Source organism: Artibeus jamaicensis, unplaced genomic scaffold, assembly GCF_021234435.1.
Source record: "Artibeus jamaicensis isolate MK-2021 breed Jamaican fruit bat unplaced genomic scaffold, CSHL_Jam_final contig_497, whole genome shotgun sequence".
Classification (NCBI taxonomy): Eukaryota; Metazoa; Chordata; class Mammalia; order Chiroptera; family Phyllostomidae; genus Artibeus; species Artibeus jamaicensis.
Genome location: NW_026521863.1, coordinates 6,568,930 through 6,587,216, shown reverse-complemented (window position 1 = coordinate 6,587,216; position 18,287 = coordinate 6,568,930). Strand labels below are relative to the sequence as shown.

The window sequence follows — 18,287 nt, the reverse complement described above, 5'->3', positions numbered from 1 at the left end:
AATTAGTTGGACCTGGGGTTCTTTTCATAAGGTAAATGGCTACTTTTGCAAAGGGGATTTCTGTAGGTCAGACACTCATATACCTGTATTTTTGGATGCACGTTCTTTATATCTTCTTGCTGTCTTTGCCAAATTTGCTTTCCTGCGAGACCCTCTGAGGATGCTAAAAAGGCCCTTAACTGTCTGGGAGCGTGGGCGGGTCACACTGTTGCGGGAATGGCAGTTAGTGGTTTTTTCTGCTTTCCTGTGAATCCAGTGAAGAGCGGTCACAAGTGGCAGAGTGTGACGTGGCGTTGTTTTGTGTGTGTGTGTTCGGTTCGTTTCTGCAGGTGGTTGGCGTGGGAGACAGGGAAGCGATGTTAGAAATGCCACCTGTCTTCGCCTGCGTAAATCACGCGAGTCTTCTGGAGGCTGCCTGCTGGCAGGAGACCCTGCCCAGTCGAGTTGGGGCTCACCCTCCACCTTCTTAAACTTGCTGGGGAGTCTCTGGGTTTCTTCAGAGCAGGGAACTCAGGAAAGGCCTCTGGTCTTCGGCTCGCAGCGAGCCCCCTCGCCTCTTTTTAAGACTGGTGTTCTAACATGCCAGTTCCTGGCCTTGGCAAAGGGGACCGTGGCCTGTGGTCCTCACGGCCTGGACATCCCCTTGCCATCCCATCAGGGGCCTCACCACCCCCCTGCACAGGGGTGGGGTGCAGCCCCCAATTCTCCCACGGCTGAGCCTCTGTCACCTCCTTGTCTTGAGCGAAGTTTTCCGAGCCAGCCTTTTTCAGCCCCGTTTGGTCTTCAGTGTCTGGGACAGTGTCACTGACACAGTGGGTGGTCGGGGGGGCACATTTCCACTCTGGATGTTACCATTCTGTGGTTCCACAGCATGTGCCTCGGGGCCCATGATGTCGCTGAGTGCGGTGACGATAGACCGACCATGGTCATTGCAGATCCCACCCTTCACTCAGCTCCAGGCTTCAAGCTCATTCCCGTTTGGCCTCTTGCCCCCTCTGTGGCATCGAGGAGCAGTGACAGCAGGCCAGGACGTGGCACTTGAAGTCGCCCTGGCCCCTGGGTGCCCAGAGCCCCGCTGGCATAGACTTTGGTCTGTCCCCAGGTCCCCTCTCCGTGACTCACCGCAGTCAGTCTGCATGTCGGCTCACGGGCCAGAATCTGCCAGGGGAGCCTGGGCACCTTCTTGAGGGGTGTGAGATTAGAACATCCCAGCCACCAAAGCCCTTGGAATCCTTTTTGGAAACTGTCCTGCACATGCATTTCCATCATCCATTAACCTCTTTTGGACAGATTAGCTCCAAAATGTTGAAAAATGGTTTTGCGCCTTTGGAGGGTGAATTCGCAGCTCTCAGCACTTAGTGCCTGAAGTGGTTTGACCGTGAGGAGAGGCCCGCTCGAAGCTGGTGTCTCCTTCTGCTCTGCACTTGCGGGGACGGGCGGAGGGTCACACGGATTCACGAGCGGTATCTGCCGTGCAGAGGGTGCGGGCTCTGGGCCCCGACACCGATCGTGCAGGCGGGCGTGTGGTTCTTCCACCAGCGTCCTGGCAGGGTGGCGCTGGGGCAGCCGAGGGCCTGGGTCGTTGTGACCGGGAAGGGGGCACTGAATCTTCTACAGGAGAGAATGTGGGCCTCCCCAGAGGTAAATGCTTAGTAGCATAGATGAATTTTTAATGGAAATTAATTTTGCTCCTCCAAAGTAACCTTTAGCTCCCTGGAAAACAGTCTGCTTACTGTTGAATCCTGACATTATCTTTCCTCTCTTTTTCCCCTCCCCTCCTCCTCCCCAACCTGTTGGCAGCTGCCCGTACCTAGCGGTGAAAATCACCCCTGCCATTCCCGCGGTTGGTGGCATTCTGTTCTTCTTTGTGATGGGGACCCTGCTTCGCACCAGCTTCAGTGACCCTGGAGTCCTCCCGCGAGCCACGCCTGACGAAGCTGCCGATCTGGAAAGGCAAATAGGTAACCCCGAAGGTCCGCCCTTAGCCTCTGACCCCTCCCCACCTGTGCTCAGCCCGGGTGTGGAGGCCGGGCCGAGGTGCCCGTGCCAGAGGGGCAGGGCACTGGACGGTGACGAGGAACCGGGGTGGGGTCCCCGAAGGCTCCCTTCGCTCTGCCGCAGGATGAGCTGAGTAGGAGGTGGGATGTAAAGCAGCCAGAGGTAAGGCCCAGGGCCGGCACCCCGGAGGCGGGCACGTGGTGCCATCAGCCCGGGCATGGCCACTGAGCTCCGCTTCCCGACGTTCCCGTGAAACCCGAGTGTCCGAGTCAGGCGTGAAGGTCAGTGCTTACCAGCGCCTGCTCTCCCTTCCCTTTTATGACCACCTTAGCCCAACTCTGGTCTTCATAGTATGAATCCGGGAAGGCTACAGCTAGGACTACTGTCTTATTTATGCAGCCTGGGATCCAGAATTTCTTTATCATGGCATAATAGACATACATATTTGTGATATATACTGAAGTGAAATTAAAAAGAAAGCTTTGTCTTGCCCCCAGTACTGTGCATTTGTGAATTCGTAGCTTTGGTGTGGCACATGGATAATCTGACAGGAGTGGCGGAGGGGCCAGGTTGGGACGAGAGGTCGATGACAGAGACGGTCCTCTCCCTGTTGCCCCAGGGCCCTGGGCTTCCTTGCCCAGGCTCGCTCAGCTGAAAGATCCCCGTGTGCACAGGGTAAGGAGGTATCAGTGTGGCCTTGGATGAAGCATCTGCTCTGGTCGGCCCTCCCCACGCACTGAAGCACAGCTGTGTCCTCCCCTGAGCACCTACCTCCACCGTTGTCCCTGTCTCGTGGGAGGGGAGCAGTGATGGAGTTGACAGTGGGAACGCATGGTGGGTGGTCAGGTGGGCAGCAGCCTTCTCGTGCCCTGAGGTATGGAAGAAGAGGAAGGAAGATCTCTTTCTGCTGCTGGGGAGACATCTCTTTCTTTGTCATTGCATCTTGGGATTTCAAGATGGGGTATTAGTTCATCATTTAGGGCCTTACATATATACCATGTTCGTAATTTGTAAAAGCTATCATTGAACTTGATCACTTCCAAGCAAGTTTGTGGGGAAGAGGTTAAATGGGAGAAAGTGGCAGCGCCAGCGCCTGGAACCCAGGTTTCCTGCATCTCGGCCCTCGTTCTCTCCAGGTTTGTCTTGTCAGAGGGGAGAGAGGGTGAGCAGGCCCAGTGTGTCCTTCCCCGAATAGAACTAGACTTGTAGTCACCACCTCGTCGGTGTCCAGGTCACAGCAGCGTGCATTCAGGAGCTCGACAACCCTCTACCCGAGGAGTGCGGTGTGTGCGCAGAGCCCAGCCCCCACACCGGTCACAGCCTCCTCCTGCTGTGATCCAGTTCTCTATGCCACCTCCCCGGTAGTGTGCGGAGCCTCTGCCGAGTCAGCAAGATTAGGACCCAGCCTTGTGTCTGCCTTGCGGGCGGGTGGGAAAGTGCCCCTGGGGCCTCTGTTAGAAATGCAGGCTCCGCGAGGCAGTTTCCATCCACCCTTATTAACACGGAGGCTGGTGAGGAGTTCACTAAAGCACACTTAAAATATATATATACTGCACACAGTTGATAACCTCAGAGCAATATTTTTCAAGGTAACTATTTTTTCTATGACTAGCGTTGCCCTTGCGCCCCCCAGAGAGAGAACTAGAGGGTGTGAAGGGTGAAACCCAGCTGCGTTGCCTGCCAAGGAGAGAGGCGGGGCTTCAGGGACAGGACTTGGGCGTGGCAGAAATGACCAGCTCAACACATCCTCTCCCCGAGGGGTAATGACAGCACTGACGAAAATAGTAATGACAAGTAGTAAGGACAAAAATAGTCAGAGCCCGTCATTTCACGCATTTGGAATGCGGCTGTACAAAGCAGAGGTTCTTGATGAAAAACTGCTGAACTTCAGATGAGAGCAGTGGGCATCCTGGCGTTCTCCCGGAGGCTGCTCCATCCCCACCCTGAATGCCAGGGGGAGGGGGGGAGGGGGTTCTACCTGCAGACCAGCAGCCTCCCTGTCTGGGGGGCTGGCTTGGTTGGGAGTGGAGAATGGGAAAAAACGGTAACTGGACCGCTCACCTCAAGAAACTAGAAAAAGAAGAGCAAACCAAGCTCAAAGCCAGCAGTAGCAAGGAAGTGTCAGAGATGAGAGTGGTAATCGGTGAAACTGAGTAGAGAAGATCAGTGAGGCCAAAAGATAGTTCTTTGAGGTCGACAAAATTGACAAATGTTAATTAATTATATCATCTCCTCCCTGCCAAAACCCATCTGCTTCCCCCACCCACTGAGAGAGAGAGAGAGAAAGGAGAGAGAGAGAGAGATAAATGACCAAAATCAGGAATGAAAGCCGGGATATCACCATCAACCCTGCAGAAATTAAAAAAGGATTTTAACTTTATGGCACAAATTAGATAACTTAGATGAATGGACAAATTCTTAGCCACAATGACAAAGAAATAGGACTCAAGAAGAAATAGGAAATCCAAAGAAACCCATAACAAGTAAAGAAATTGGTTGTCCATTTGCAAAAAGATGAATTTGAATCCTTACCTCATACCATATACAAAATTTAATCCCAAATGGATCAGAGACTGAACTATAAGAGCTAAAACTATAAAACTGCTGGAGACAACATAGGAGAAAATTTTCATGACCTTGGGCTAGGCATAGAGTTTTTAGATACAATACCAAAAATATGATCTGTAATAGAAAAATAACAATACATTGAATTTAATTAAATTGAAAACCTCAGTCCTTCAAGACAACATTAAGAAAATGAAATGACAAGCCACAGAGTGGGAAAAAATATGTGCAAATCGTGCGTCTGGTAAAGCATCTTGTTCTTATCTCTAGAATATATAAAGATCTCTTTCAACTCAATAATAAGGCAACAAGCCATCTAAAAATAGATAAAGCTTTGAACAGACATTTTATCAAAGAAGATATTTGTTCATCTCCAATAAGCACATAAGGAGATGCTGAGCATCATTGCACCGCAAATCATAACTGCAGTGAGATAACACTTCACACCCCTAGAGTGGCTCTAATCCAACGACTGACAGAGACAAATGCTGGTGAGCACAGGGAGAAGTGGGAACCCGCATGCCTGACTGGTGGGGATGGAAAACGGGGCAGCCCCTCCGGAAACCAGTTCCTCAAAACCCCTCCCGAAGTTGCGCACAGAGGTGCCCTATGACCCAGCAAGTCCCTTCCTAGGAATAGGTCCAAGAGAAATGGAAACACGTGTCCCCGTATGTACATTATACCTAACGGCCCCAAACTGGCCCCAACCCCAGTGTCCATCGTGGGGAAACTGGTGAACGATAAACACAAGGCGTATCCTCAGATGAGATACCAGCAAGCAACAAGAAAGAGCCAAGTGTTGACATTCGCTGCAACATGGGTAGACCTTAAAAACGTCACGCAGAGAGCGAGCGGCCAGGTCAGAAGACCGCATATTGGGTCTGTGTGGTTCTGCTTACATGAATGAAGTGCCCAGAAGGAGCAAGTCTGCAGAGACAGGAAGTGGATCGGGGCTGGCCTGGGCTGGGAGGAGTGGGTGTGGACAGAGCTCTCTGAGGTCGTGAATCGCTCTAAAATGAGATTGCAGTGAGGGCGGTGCAAGCTAATGAAGTACCAAAAGCCAAGCCACTGCCCACTTACAGTGGATAACAGTTACGATGTGTAAGTCACGCCACAGCGCACCTGTTAAAAATAAAAGGGAGGAAGAGAGAGGAAGGGAGAGAAGAGGAAGGTGGGCTCCCACCCTCAAGTTGCCTGACCTTAGGCATGTCATTCATTCTCTAAATGCCACCCCCGCCGTGTTCTGATCTGTCAGTGGGAACAATGACACGCATCCTGCAGAGTTCTTGTCAGGGCGAGCTCCATGCACGGGAGCGTGCTTGGAGGAGGAGTTCTCCTTGCCACCCAGTTCTCTCTCACCTTCCACGAGCACAGATTCCCATAAAAAGCGGCCTGCAGCGTAACAGGCGTAAGCGGCAGAGGTGGATCAGAGCGCTCTGATACTTCACGAGGAGTTCCGCCCTGTGTTTCTCGACTGTGGAACGTAAGATTGGGTCTCAGTGAAAGCTTAGCACATTTATTTTTATGCGCTGTAACTAAAAAGTGAAAAATGAGATGTGGAAACTTCTCATTATTAGGGTTATTAATTCTGATTATCCGTAGTACACCTCTATGTATAGAGGCCCGTAACAGCCACTGGAAACCAGCCGGCTGAGCACCGTCATTTGTTAGAGCCCCGCCAAGGACCCTCACTGCTTCCCCACCTGCAGCTTCCTGGAGAGGAGGAGGTGGTGAGCAGGACGTTCTGTTCTCAGAGTCTGTTGCAAGTCTCTTGAAAGGCCCTCTTTTTCTGAAGGAACTTTCTCAATAACTTATGTTGCAGCTGAAAAGACAGCAAAGCATGGCAGCAGGGGTCCCAGGAGGTGTCGCCAGGTTCCCTAGAATCCCACTTGGAAACTAGTCTCAGAAACTCAGATTTTTAAAGTTCACTCAGGGGCAGTCAGACACGAAGCAGCTGGTTTGGGATCAAAGCGTTTTGTTTCCATTAGGGATAGACCTTTCCAGGGAGCAAATCAGGGAGAAGCAGCAGGCTTACCTCTGCTTACCTCCCCGTGCCTGTGTTCTCTCTTCCCTGTCCCTGGACAGTGCTAAGGACACGAAAGCCAGGATGGCAGCTTGGGCTGAAAAGTGACCTGGTCTGCCTGTTGAGTTCCGAAAACGAGGCTGGCTACTCAGGAAACTCTCTCCTGTGTCCAGGTAACCCTGCTGCCAGGAAGTGCTCTTGCTTGGTGAGGATGGAATCAGATCAGAGGAAGCCGGGTGGCCTTTAAAAAGTCACCTGTGTGAATAATTATCACCTCCACTCTGCACCTTTTTGCTGCCCAACTAGAACACCAGTCCGCTGGACACAGTGCATGCGTGTGCTCATGTGTGTGTCTCCTCTCTGTCTGTGTCGGGCCCTCCATCTCCTTCTCTCTCCCTCTTTGTCCCCCCTCCTCCCTCCTCCCTCCTCTTCTCCTCCCCCTCCTTCTTCACTCCTACTTCCTCATCTCCTCTTTCCCCTCCCCCACTTCTCCTTTCCTCCTTCCCCCTCTCACTCCCCGCTCCCCACTCTTTTGGTCAAATTCTCGTCCAGCAGTTTTTCTTGTAGTGCACAGAACCAATCACCATTGCCAACACTAAAGTTTGTCTCGCATCATTTCCCACATTAGTTCTCAAACTGCCTCTCCTGTGGACGGTTGAGGCGCCGCAGCCCCTGGATCAGGGGAAGCTGGGGCCCCAGGCTGGGGCCACCCAGAGCTCCGTGGGAACACGATGATGGTGTCGCCACCAGTTTGACTTGCTAGATGTTTTCCCCCAAAGACACCTTAATTCTGTGTTTCTGACCAGAACCGTTATAATTGCAGTTTTAACGACACTGATGGATTTTTGTTGGATACTTCTTGAGAACACTGTGAAACCAATTTAAGACCTTAATCCATTTTCTCTATCGCAAAGCTAAACAACTTCCCATTTTTTCCATTTGCATTTTTATTATACTAAAATTATTTTTATTGGAGTAATTTCTTTTTCTTCATAAACTTTATAACTGAGGTTTCTTAATTGATCGGGTTTCTTTTTAAATATCATGAATGTTGCCATTATGAATTTTCTTATAGAACTATTATTTCTATTCAGACAAAAATTTTCTGGTGATTTACTTTTTTACCGCATATGTTTTTTAAGCCATTATTGATTTCTTTCTGTGTTGGTTATTTCTACTGGTAGTACCCACTATAGCATTGCTTTAAGTTTTTATGGTTTCTTATTTTTTTGCCTTGCAATCACTCTGTTGGCTGTGGTTGATCTCTGATTAAATCTTCCATACGCTTTGCAGTCGCTTTGTGTGCTGTATGCCAAATGTGCATACTAAATATACTAAAAAGAAAAAAGAAAAAATGGTAGGCATCCTAGGTGATTAATTTGACTGGTTTCGCCAGTTTTCTTTGCAGAAGGTGGCATTTTCTGACCCTTCCCCACAGGTCCCACTTGCATCCCCTACTCACCTCCAAAGTTACCCCACTTCATCCTTTGTGTAGTTTTGGTCACACTGGTCATTCCGGCGTCGCGGGCCCGTTCTGTGGGGCGTCAGCGCGCTGGTCAGAGTGGGGTCACAGCCGGCCTCCCCAGTCCTGCTTCCCTGCTGCTCTGGGCCCTGGTCTGCCCAGAGGTACTGCAGTGCCATTTCATTGGCTTTTAGACATTCTCTTCAGGGCACCACCTCAAGCACTTACCTGTGTTCATGACAATACATCATCCCCTGTGCTTTTCCTGTAAAGCAGTTGGTCTGTTGGCCCACGATGAACAGGTAGAACCACATTAATGGCTGGTTTTCAGTAAGCGCTTCTCTTGTGCCCGGCGCCACTCGTGCTCGTTCTGGGATGGTTCACCTAAGACAATAGCTGCTCGCTGATGTCCAGTCACTGCAGACGCTCTTGTTTCACTGAGGAGCGAGCTGCTGCTCAGAAAGAAAAGGGATTTACTAGAGGTCACTTGGCCGGAGCTGGGAGTCCAGTGCAGGTCCATGCTCTGAACCACAGCACGGCACTGCCTGCCATCTAGTTGCCTTGGGGACATTTCTTGGTTTGCTGGAGCCGGTGGCACTTCTGGTTGCCACCTGATTGTCAAGTTATCATCATCTTCCACCCTCTAGCTCTCCCGTCCCACCTGTTCCCTCTCTCACCATATCCTCGGTGACCAGAAGGACTGGTTCTCAAACGCTGGGCCCAGGTGGGTGGAGAAGGAAGACGGGCAGGTAAACCCCAGACAGCCTGGCACCTCTCTGGGAGTTGCCTGCAAGTGTGGGCCCTTCGTCCAGTCTGAGTGTCCTCGGTGTCCAGATTCCCCGTGGTGTTCGTGAAGGGCCTAAGGAGAGTGGGCTGTGGGGGCGTCCCTCTGTGTCTGAAATATCTTCAGGGGGAGACAAAGGCTTTTGAACAAACCGGCAATCTAGGAATAAAAAAAGTAGATTCCTTCCTTGGGGGAAATGCTAGAACTATGTAGTGCACACTGATGCCATGGAGGAGGAAGCAGTGTGGAGGGGCAGCGGCTCCCAAATTCAGAGTTGCTCACTGCCTTTTTAGAAAGAAAGCCCAGCCTGGGAGAGCTGGGGACCAGATGTCACAGTCACAAGGATGGCATTCGGGGAAACGCTGCAAGATGTGACGGGTTTAGTTCTGAGGCAAGGAAGGAGCCAGAGATTCTGTTTTTCCCAAGGGTTCGGAAGGGTGCGTGTTTTTCATCCAGGAAGGTCATCAGAGCCTCTGCCATTTCTTCTCCCTACAGAAATCCACATTGGCGGGGACACGCACACGGTGTCGGAAGCGAAGCCAGTTTCTGATGCAAACATGTTGACTTATTTATGAGGTTAGGACCTGGACACTGTGTGATGGTCCGCGTGGAGAATTATAATGACCAAGACAGCCGCCCACAGCTCTGCCTTTGGCTGGATGCCCTTTACAGAGTTGTCTTCTCAGCCCTCCACTTAGCCCTGTGGGCGGCAAGGGGTACCTTCCCGCTCCTTACAGGAAAAGAAATGCAGGGAAGGGGGAGCTCTGTAACTTGCTGAGGTCACACTTCCGTGTGACCTCACTGCACGGAGCCTAGGACTCTGAATCCCTAAACCCACGGAGGTATGTTAGTGGCTTCTGTGTTTCCTGAATCCACGGGGTGTCTCTCTTAGTCTCGTTGATGCTGTGACTTACGGATGTGCACAGATGTAGGGCTGGAATCTTTTCCGTAGAATTGGGAACCCTCTCCCAGAGCAACAGCCTGTCTTGGTTTCAGATGAGCAGAATCAGTCTCTCTCTCTCTCTCAGCACCGATACCGCATTCTTTCAAGTTTCTGTTCAATCAGCAAAGGATGGCATGGAGCAGTGTTAACATGCTTTGCCGAAAAAGAAAAGAAATGCACTATAATTATAATCATTCCTGTACCCAAGGCCATGGAGGGGGTGGGGTATGATGAAACAGCCAGGGTGAGGAAAAGGTCACCCACCAGGGAGCAGGGGAAGCCAGAGGCCGCAGGAAGGGGAAGTGGAGGATCAAATGGCATGCAGGGGTGGAAAAATTGGGACCACGTGGCTCAAGAATAGGCCAAAGGAAAGAGCAGGTGGTCTGGAGCATGTGATGGAAGTGGAAGGCCCACCCTCACCCCACTGGGGCCACTAAGGCATTGCCAATGCAGGGAACCCTTCGAGCTAATAAAAGGGCTTTCTGACTGCAGGCGTGCTGGCCCGCTGCAGTGCTCTGAGTGACGGGGCCTTCCAGCAATCATGGAGGTCGCCCTGGACGACCGACCCCCTCGGTTTACAGACCTGTAACCTGAGGTTTGGAGGGAGACGGGTACAAATCTACCTGTGCTCACGCAGAGCCGATCAGTGACAGGCCCAGGACTCCAGCCCTGGGGTCCTTTCTCCATGTCCAGGTCCTACCCCTTGGACTTTGGCTTCTGAAACTGAATTTCTAAATGCTGGCTACTCCAAGCGAGGTCCATGGAAGAGCCACATGAAAACCACCTGGGGGCGTACTGGAAAAGCAGAACCTCAGGCGCCAACCCAGAGACCAAATGAGACTGTATTTTAGACAACACTGCAGTGGTTCCATGAAAGCTGAGAAGCACAGCCTGGGTGCCTTTCCACCTCCCAGTGGTGACTGTGACCATGACCGTGCCGTGATCTGTGATGGAACTTGGGACTTCCCCTCTAGCCTCAGCCTCTGCTTCCCCTCCTCTTATGCTCTCAGCTGATATTTTCAGGAGTTTGGCTAACTACAGAGTCATTCGCTTTGAGCATTCAGTGTAACAACCTCTCTGCGGTACCTGTAAGTGGCACCTTCTTCTTTAGTGTTACTTATGAATAATAACTGTTCTCTTCAGATAGTACTTTACTGGTTTCAAAGTCCAGATATGTTTTTCTTGAAAATGTGGTGGGGCGTGTCCAGAAGATAACTAGCCATGCAGTATGAAAAATAGAGAAATTTACTGAAGAAGATGCAAGAGACAAGAAACACTGTAAACAGGACAGTGACTCCTCAGTCCCCTTCAAAGTAGGCACCTTGGGACCTCACACAGTTCCCCCAGTTGCCATCAGCTGCTCCATTGTATTTTCCTGAATCTCATCAATGATCTGAAATTTCTCCCCTTTCAAAGGTAATTTTAGTTTTGGGAAAAGCCAGAAGTGGTAGGGCACCAAATCTGGGCTGTAGGGGGGCTGAGTCCCTGGGTGATTTGTGTTCTGCCACACACTCTACACGAGACGTGATGCATGAGTGGGTGTTTTGTCGTGGTGAAGCTGACAATCACCAGTTGCCCATAGCTACGGCCTTCTAAATCATCCAAATAGTTTTAATGGGGGAATGTTCAAGCTTAATGCAAAATCTGATGCAGATTCATTGCTCTACTCGCGCAGTCATTTTGAATATGAGGGCCCCCGGTACATACCCAATGGCACCTACCGCCCCCACTGACTAGTACAGGCATCATTGCTCACACATGCTCGTTCCAGTCCACGCTCCTTGGCTACCAGGTTGCATTGATGTTGCACAAACTATTCTCGTTATATTAACAATGGGCTGGACTTTTTCCAGACCTTGTCAACTATGTGGTTATGGCTCTATAGTTAGATTGATCCTGAATTCCAGCTCATCTACCTGCACTGTGACCTTGAGAAGTGTTTTAACTTTTCTGGACCTTGATTCCACTGTATGTACAGTACACTGAGTGAGTGCAAAGATCCATTCCAGTATTATCATTCTGATTCTAGAAATAAGTCCTTCTTCCTCATTTGCTTGATCATGCAAAGCCAAGAATCTAAATAGTTTAGAAGGTTATTTAGCCCGTTCAACTACTTAAATCGAAGGAAAGATATATTCTGTCAGTAATTTTAGAACGCAGAGCTACACACACACCAGCGAGGAAGCTGTAGGTGCTGCGCAGTAAGTGAGATATTGAAATGACTCACTGGAATATTACCGTCATTGTTACTTTAACTGGTACCTCGGGAGGATGAAGCAAGAGGGTGATCTAATAGCTCTTTTGAGCGAAGGTGTGAGCCAGTCCATCAATAAGGTTTCAGAGGGAAGTCACTTCATCCAGCAATCGGCAGGGCATGTTGGGCTGAGATCCAGCCACACTAGAGAGGGTGCTGGGTGTGAAGGTGGGGGGAGGGAGGCCAGAAAGCTTTTTAGGAAAGAAATCCCCCCAGAGGATGCGTCAAAGGAGTGCCTGGAAGTGGGAGGCATTTTCTTATTACAAGTGTGGAGCAGCAAGAAGGGCAGCTTAGGGGCCAGAGGAAGCAAAGGACTCAGTGAACAGGAAGGAGACGGCCTGGGTGCGGAGGCCAGGGAGGCCGAGCAGGTGCTGGCTGGGGCCCTGGCCACACCGGGCAGCAGACGTCAGTGACAGAGCGGGTCAGAAGGGTCGAGTGTTCTAGGGCTTCCTTCTTTTCTTTACTTTTGTTTCTTTCTTTGCTTGCTCTTCCTTCCTTCCTTCCTTCCTTCCTTCCTTCCTTCCTTCCTTCCTTCCTTCCTTCCTTCCTTCCTTCCTTCCTTCCTTCCTTCCTTCCTTCCCTTCTTCCTTCCTCACTAGGTGGCCATCCCACACTCTGCTTCCTAATAACCATGTACATGTTTTGTGGCTGCGGTCTGAATTGGGGATATGCTTCAACCAAGAGCCACTTGCCAGACAAGCTGCTCTTGGTGTCTTGCTTGGCCCTCACTGTTGTGGATGCCCCCAGGCTATTGATATACTCGCATCCTCCATGAACCTAGAACCTGACGGGCCATCTTTGGGGTCTGTGATATTAATGAAACTGTGCCACAACAGTCACCCATGGGCACTTGGTTTTAACCAAGCCAGCTCACAGTGGGCTTTCCAAGTGAACTTTCTCCTTTTTTTTTTTTAGAACCGAATGCTGTTGAGAGGGGATTTACAGCTAGTTTTGTGGGGGCTATGTCTCCATTCCCTTCTGAGCCCTAGAAAACGCAAATCCTAGTTGTGGGAGACAGAGCAACAGTATTTTGTGTTTCTTGTAGGTAAGTTCTGAGGCTCAAGGCCATCACCGAAAAACACTAGTGAGTGCTGTCGGCTGTGTGGTCCAGAGTTGGACGTGGGCAGTGGGCTCAGCTGTGGTCAGTGCACAGTGGCTGGAAGGCTCATGGGACAGAGGATGGAGGAGGTGTAGGGGGGCCTGCAGGGGGCTGAGGGGGCCCTCCATGGAGGGCTCCCCTTGCCACCACGCAGGGTAAGGGAAAAATTCCTCCCACTTGTCATTTATCCGGCTTTCCCTTCCAAGGCTCCTATAGGGAAAATTTGGCTTACTAGTAGTGAAGACCATTTATTTGGAAACTGTAGATTAACACCTTCTGGAAAACAGAACGCCAAGTGGGCGAATGCCATATTACATACCATCAAAATTTGGAGCATGCACTTGAAAAAATCTGTTTTCCTTTAAGGATGGAAACTTGAAGTGCAAGGGTCCTTGAATGAGCTTATGGCTGGGTTGCTCCATATGCTCAATGGAAATCAATAGACTAGAAAGAGGCTACAATCTCCAGTGGCCCTTACAAAACGAAGGCACCTGGAGTGATACTGATCAGCATGTCCAGTAGAAACACAACACAAGCCACATGTGTAATTGCAAATTTTCTACTAGTGACATTTTAAAAAATGAAAAGGAACAGGTGGAATTAATTTTAATAATATATTTTAATCTAGTATATCCAAAGTATTATCATTTCAACATGTATTCAGTTTAAAAAAGCACTAACTAACCCTTTCACACTCTTTGGTTTTTGTACTGATTTTCCATGTGTTTCACACATCCAGCCCCTCTTCATCCAGACCAGCCGAGTTCCACGTGCTCCGTAGACACCGGCGATTAGTGGCTCCCATACCGGGCAGCACAGATTTACACAACAAAAAATTGGACCCAAATAGTTAGTTATTGGAATCTCTCAGATTATCAATATTGTTTATCTTGGTTTGGATTCTTTGAAAGGAAAGCTGGGGTGAATGGTTTTTAACTTCATCCTTTTTTTTTGTTTTTTGAAGAACTTCGCAACATTCATTCCTTTGCTCCTTGCCTCAGTAAACAGGTATTTATTGGGTGCTTGCTGAATACTAGGCCGTGGTAATGGTAAATTATACTCTCAACGGGTTTATTCTTCTTCTTTTGGCTTCTATTGGTGTAATTGGGAAGTTATAAGCAATAGAGTCACCTGAAATGCCTAAACAGACTCATTGCTATTGTTAGTTATCAGGGTCAAATTCCGTGCCATTTGATTAGGCCGCCGGTTCTTAAACTTGAGTGTGCAGCAGGGTCCCCTGAAGTTCCTGCTAAAAAGAACAGCTGGGCCCACCTGCAGCATTCCTGAGGCGGTGGGCCAGGGCTGTGGCCTGATCACTTGAACCTCTGACCAGCCCCCAGGAGTTGTTAATGATGCTGGGCTGGAGGCTCACTTGGAGAATCCCTGGGCTAGAGACAGTCTCCCCTTTAAGACCCCACACCTTTTATGCATTCCCCAGGGCTGAAGGCAGAGTTGAGCATCTCTGGAAGGTTGAACAAGATTCACGCATCTTTCAAAGGGGTTGGTTGGGCAATGGGTGGATTGTCTTCCTGTGGTCTGCTTTCTAAGAGACAGATGTAGGGGCCCACGAGGGAAATCCCCTGAGAAACTTACTCAAGAACAGCAGCTGGACAGAATGACCCAGTGCGGGCTCATCCAAGGGAAGCTGTTCGTGCTTTTGCCCCAGAAGCAGCATCACAGGTGACAGCCAAGTGGACCCCTCTCCACGTGGGCCACTGAGTGCAAAGGACTGGGCAGCTGTGGTTGGGCACTGGCCCCAGACTTGCAGAGCTCACACTTGAACTGGGGGGAGAGAGGTCGAGAAGAATGACCATGGTTACCAAAGCCTTGGGGTGCCGGCACCCACAGAGAACGTGCAAGACTCTCCTTCCACCTCCTGTCAAGGGGCAGCTGACCCCTAATGCCAGCTGTAGCTGCTGTCACAGGGACTGCTGTGTCTCTGTGACTTTTGTCGAGGTCTGCTCCACAGCCCAAATCCTCACAGCAGGACCTGTGGGACCAGGTTCCTGTACAGAAGGTGAGTCTTGCGCACTGACTCAGGTACAGTTGGGAATGAGTTGGGCCATCTCAGGTGCCAGCGAGGCCAGAACTTTCTGGCTGGGCCCTGGCAACACTCCTGCCATACGGCGGACTCGAATTTCGGAAGCACCCAGAGAAGAGGCCTGCTCTGCCTGGTGACCTCTGATCCTTTGTCTGTGTTGGACGTGTGTGATTTTACCATGGTTCAGGTCTACTTGCATGAACCGGAATGCTGGCAGAGTGTTGTCTAAAAAGGCAGCATGTATTGTCTCCAAATCAGAGACCTTTTGTGTGAAGGTTATTGTGAATTCTACCTACACGGTGTGCAGGTCTCCTCAGTAGACTAGAATTCTGGGCTCTTGAAGCGAGCGACTGAAGCCTGTGTCTGCTCTCCATCACGACGCTGCTCACCACCGTGCAGAGAAGGAACTGTTAAGAGTCTCACGGGAATGCCTGGGGCTGCCGTCCCCCTTTCCTCAGCTCCCCGTCTGGGCAGGACTGGGTTGAGGGCCTGGTCACTTGCACTCCAAGTCAACCTGTGAATTTCGGGGGGCTGCCACCAGAGGGGCAATGAGAGAACAGGTCTTTTCTCCCCCACTATTTAGTGATTGTTGCTTCAGGACAGACCTGTGACAGACTAGGGACGGTGGCCCGGTGTGCCGTTCCCCAGTGTCTGCTCTCCGTGCCTGATGGTTCCACGTCCCCTTCAGAGCACCGATGTGCCTTCTTCCACCCGCGCTCCCACTCTCCAGAAAGAGAGGCATTTCCTCTTAGATGCAGATGGTCAGGCTTTGCTGTCATCTATGGCGATCCTGTGAATATGAACAAAAAGGTTCAGTTCTTGGAAAAGAACACAGAAATGACACCCATCAGGAACAGGGTACCTGTGTCGCTGTGGCCGGTGCCAGGAGCAGGCCGTCCCACTCGCCCAGCCCTCCTGCAGGAGGACAAGCTCTTGTTGGTGTCCACAAAGGGAGACCTCTGCCTGTGTCTCTCAGCGAGGGCAGTGTTTCCAACAAGTATGTGGCTCTTTTTTACCTTGCAGTGACACATATCCCTGACATTTCATGAAAAATATCCCTGGCTGGCTGTTTAGTTAGAAAATTAATCGCTATCAGCGATCAACCCATTGTAAGCCCGGCACATGCCTAGAGCTGTTTCCTGTGGAACAATCAAGAGGAGTCTAGCTGGAAGCTGGCGCACTCAAGTGAGACCACTGAGGACTTTGAAAACAAGCCAACAGAAATGTATTTTCTCACAGTTCTGGAGGTTACAAGTCCAAGACCAAGGTGCTGGCAAGTTTGGTTTTCCCCGAGGCCAATAAGGGTTTTTTCTTTTTTTTAAACAGAGGAACATGGATGAGGACAGGTGGATGGGGACAGGTGACCCCAGTGCAGGGTGTGCAGTCTTTGCATTACCGACAGTCTGGGCCGGAGGACTCTGGCGGGTGACTGTCCTGTGTTTGCAGGGTGTTCAGCAGCAGATCCCTCCCCCAAACCCACTAGATGTCACTGGCACAACCCACAACCCACCCCTGAGTTGTGACAATGAAATTGTCTCCTGACCACGCCAAATGCCCCCTGGGGGGGCAAAGTCGCCCTGGAGGAGAGAACCAGTGCTCCAATGTAAGCTGGTTTGGGACAGGGAGCCACGCCTAGGAGGGGATGGAGAGACTAGTCACAGGTTGCCCTCCCGAGAAAACAAATCTGGTCCACATTTCCAAAGCCGTGAGGCTACAGAAAAGAATTGCCTGAGGAGGTGGTGTTTGGGGCGGGGGACAGCAAATAGGAGAAAAGAAGTGGTGTTTCAGAAACTCGTGACTGAGGGGGAGGTGCAGGGCCCAGACGGGATTTCTCTGGCTGGCAAGGGCGGTGCATAGAAGTGAGGGGTAATGATTAATGAATGTGGTCGGGGTCGGGCAGGTAACACCTGCTCCGACCAGAGTTCCGTGGGCCAGAAAACAGAACCTGGCACAGGAGGAGAATGGCCACTGTGTTTGTGGCACGGGCCGTGTGATGCCTGGCGGTTCTTTCCTGTGTTTCTGATGTTAATGTGATCCTCTCAGCCATCCCGGGAGGCAGGGGCTATTGTTAATCTCAGTCACGCAGGAGAAGCGGAGGCAGGGAAAGGCACCTTACAAAAGTCTCAGCCAGGAAAGGGCAGAGCCACCAGAGCCACCACGGCGACCTCTCCAGTCGCTAAGACCACACTCTTCCCTGCTGCGCAAGGACAGGGTGAGCGGAGGCCCTACCAGGGTGAAGGATTCTCCCATCACAGGCAGAAGCGGGTCTGAAATCCAGGTGGTCAAGCAAGGTTTGAAAGGAATTTAAACAATGACCCTAGTTTATAAAAATGTCAGGAATTTGTATGAAGAGTGGGATAGATTCTCAGGTTTCAGAGGAAAGCTAGAGATGGAGAGTTTCAGCGGATGCTCCGCCCCACAGGGTGTGAGCAGGAGGTGGCCAGGGCCTGGGCCTGGGCAGGCTGGGGAAGGAGAGGGTTGCCATCTACTGAGGAATAGGCTGAAAGGAAATGAAGGCTCTTTGTAACTTCCTAAACCAGCACTGCCCAATAGAAGTGCACTGTGAGCCACGTGTGTTGTTTTCAGTGTTCTAGAAGCCACTTTTAGTCATAAAAGAAAACAAGTGAAATGAATTGTAATAATATATTTTATGTTACCCAGTTCTTCCCAGGATTATTGTTTGAACATGAAATCCATATTTAGAGAGTGTCGAGATCTTTTACATTCTCCTTTTTGTACTAAATCTTTCGAATCCGCTGTGTGTTTCACACCCACAACACATCCTGGATGGGATGAGACACAGTCTCGGTGTTCAAGAATGACGCGCGGTGGTGGCCACCGAGTTGGACAGCGGAGCTCCAAACTCCCAGCCGCAGTGCTGCCATCCGGCTTGAGATGGCTCCGACTTGGCTGTGTCCCTGTCACCCTGCTTCCTGTTCGCCACTGGAGTACAGGAGTGCAGGTCTGGGGGTCATTTCCCACCTGGCCCATTCGCATGACCAGAGGGAAGCTGTTTCCGAGCCATCAGCCACCTAGCGTGCCCCAGACGGGCCATTCAGTGACAGGAACGGCCCATCCAGTGCACCGACATCCCCCCGTCACCCACTCCAGAGGAAAA

The 18,287-nt window shown here is 50.7% G+C and overlaps 1 protein-coding gene across 3 annotated transcripts in view; it reads left to right on the top strand.

The window, feature by feature from the left end:
- ZDHHC14 (zinc finger DHHC-type palmitoyltransferase 14) overlaps positions 1 to 18,287 on the top strand; it is a 220,874-nt gene that overhangs the window by 123,983 nt on the left and 78,604 nt on the right. For all 3 annotated transcript variants that reach the window (XM_037126031.2, XM_037126032.2, XM_053668713.1), the window contains exon 2: positions 1,801 to 1,961. In XM_037126031.2, the coding sequence (XP_036981926.2) occupies positions 1,801 to 1,961 (161 nt within the window). The remainder of the gene's footprint in view (positions 1 to 1,800; positions 1,962 to 18,287) is intronic.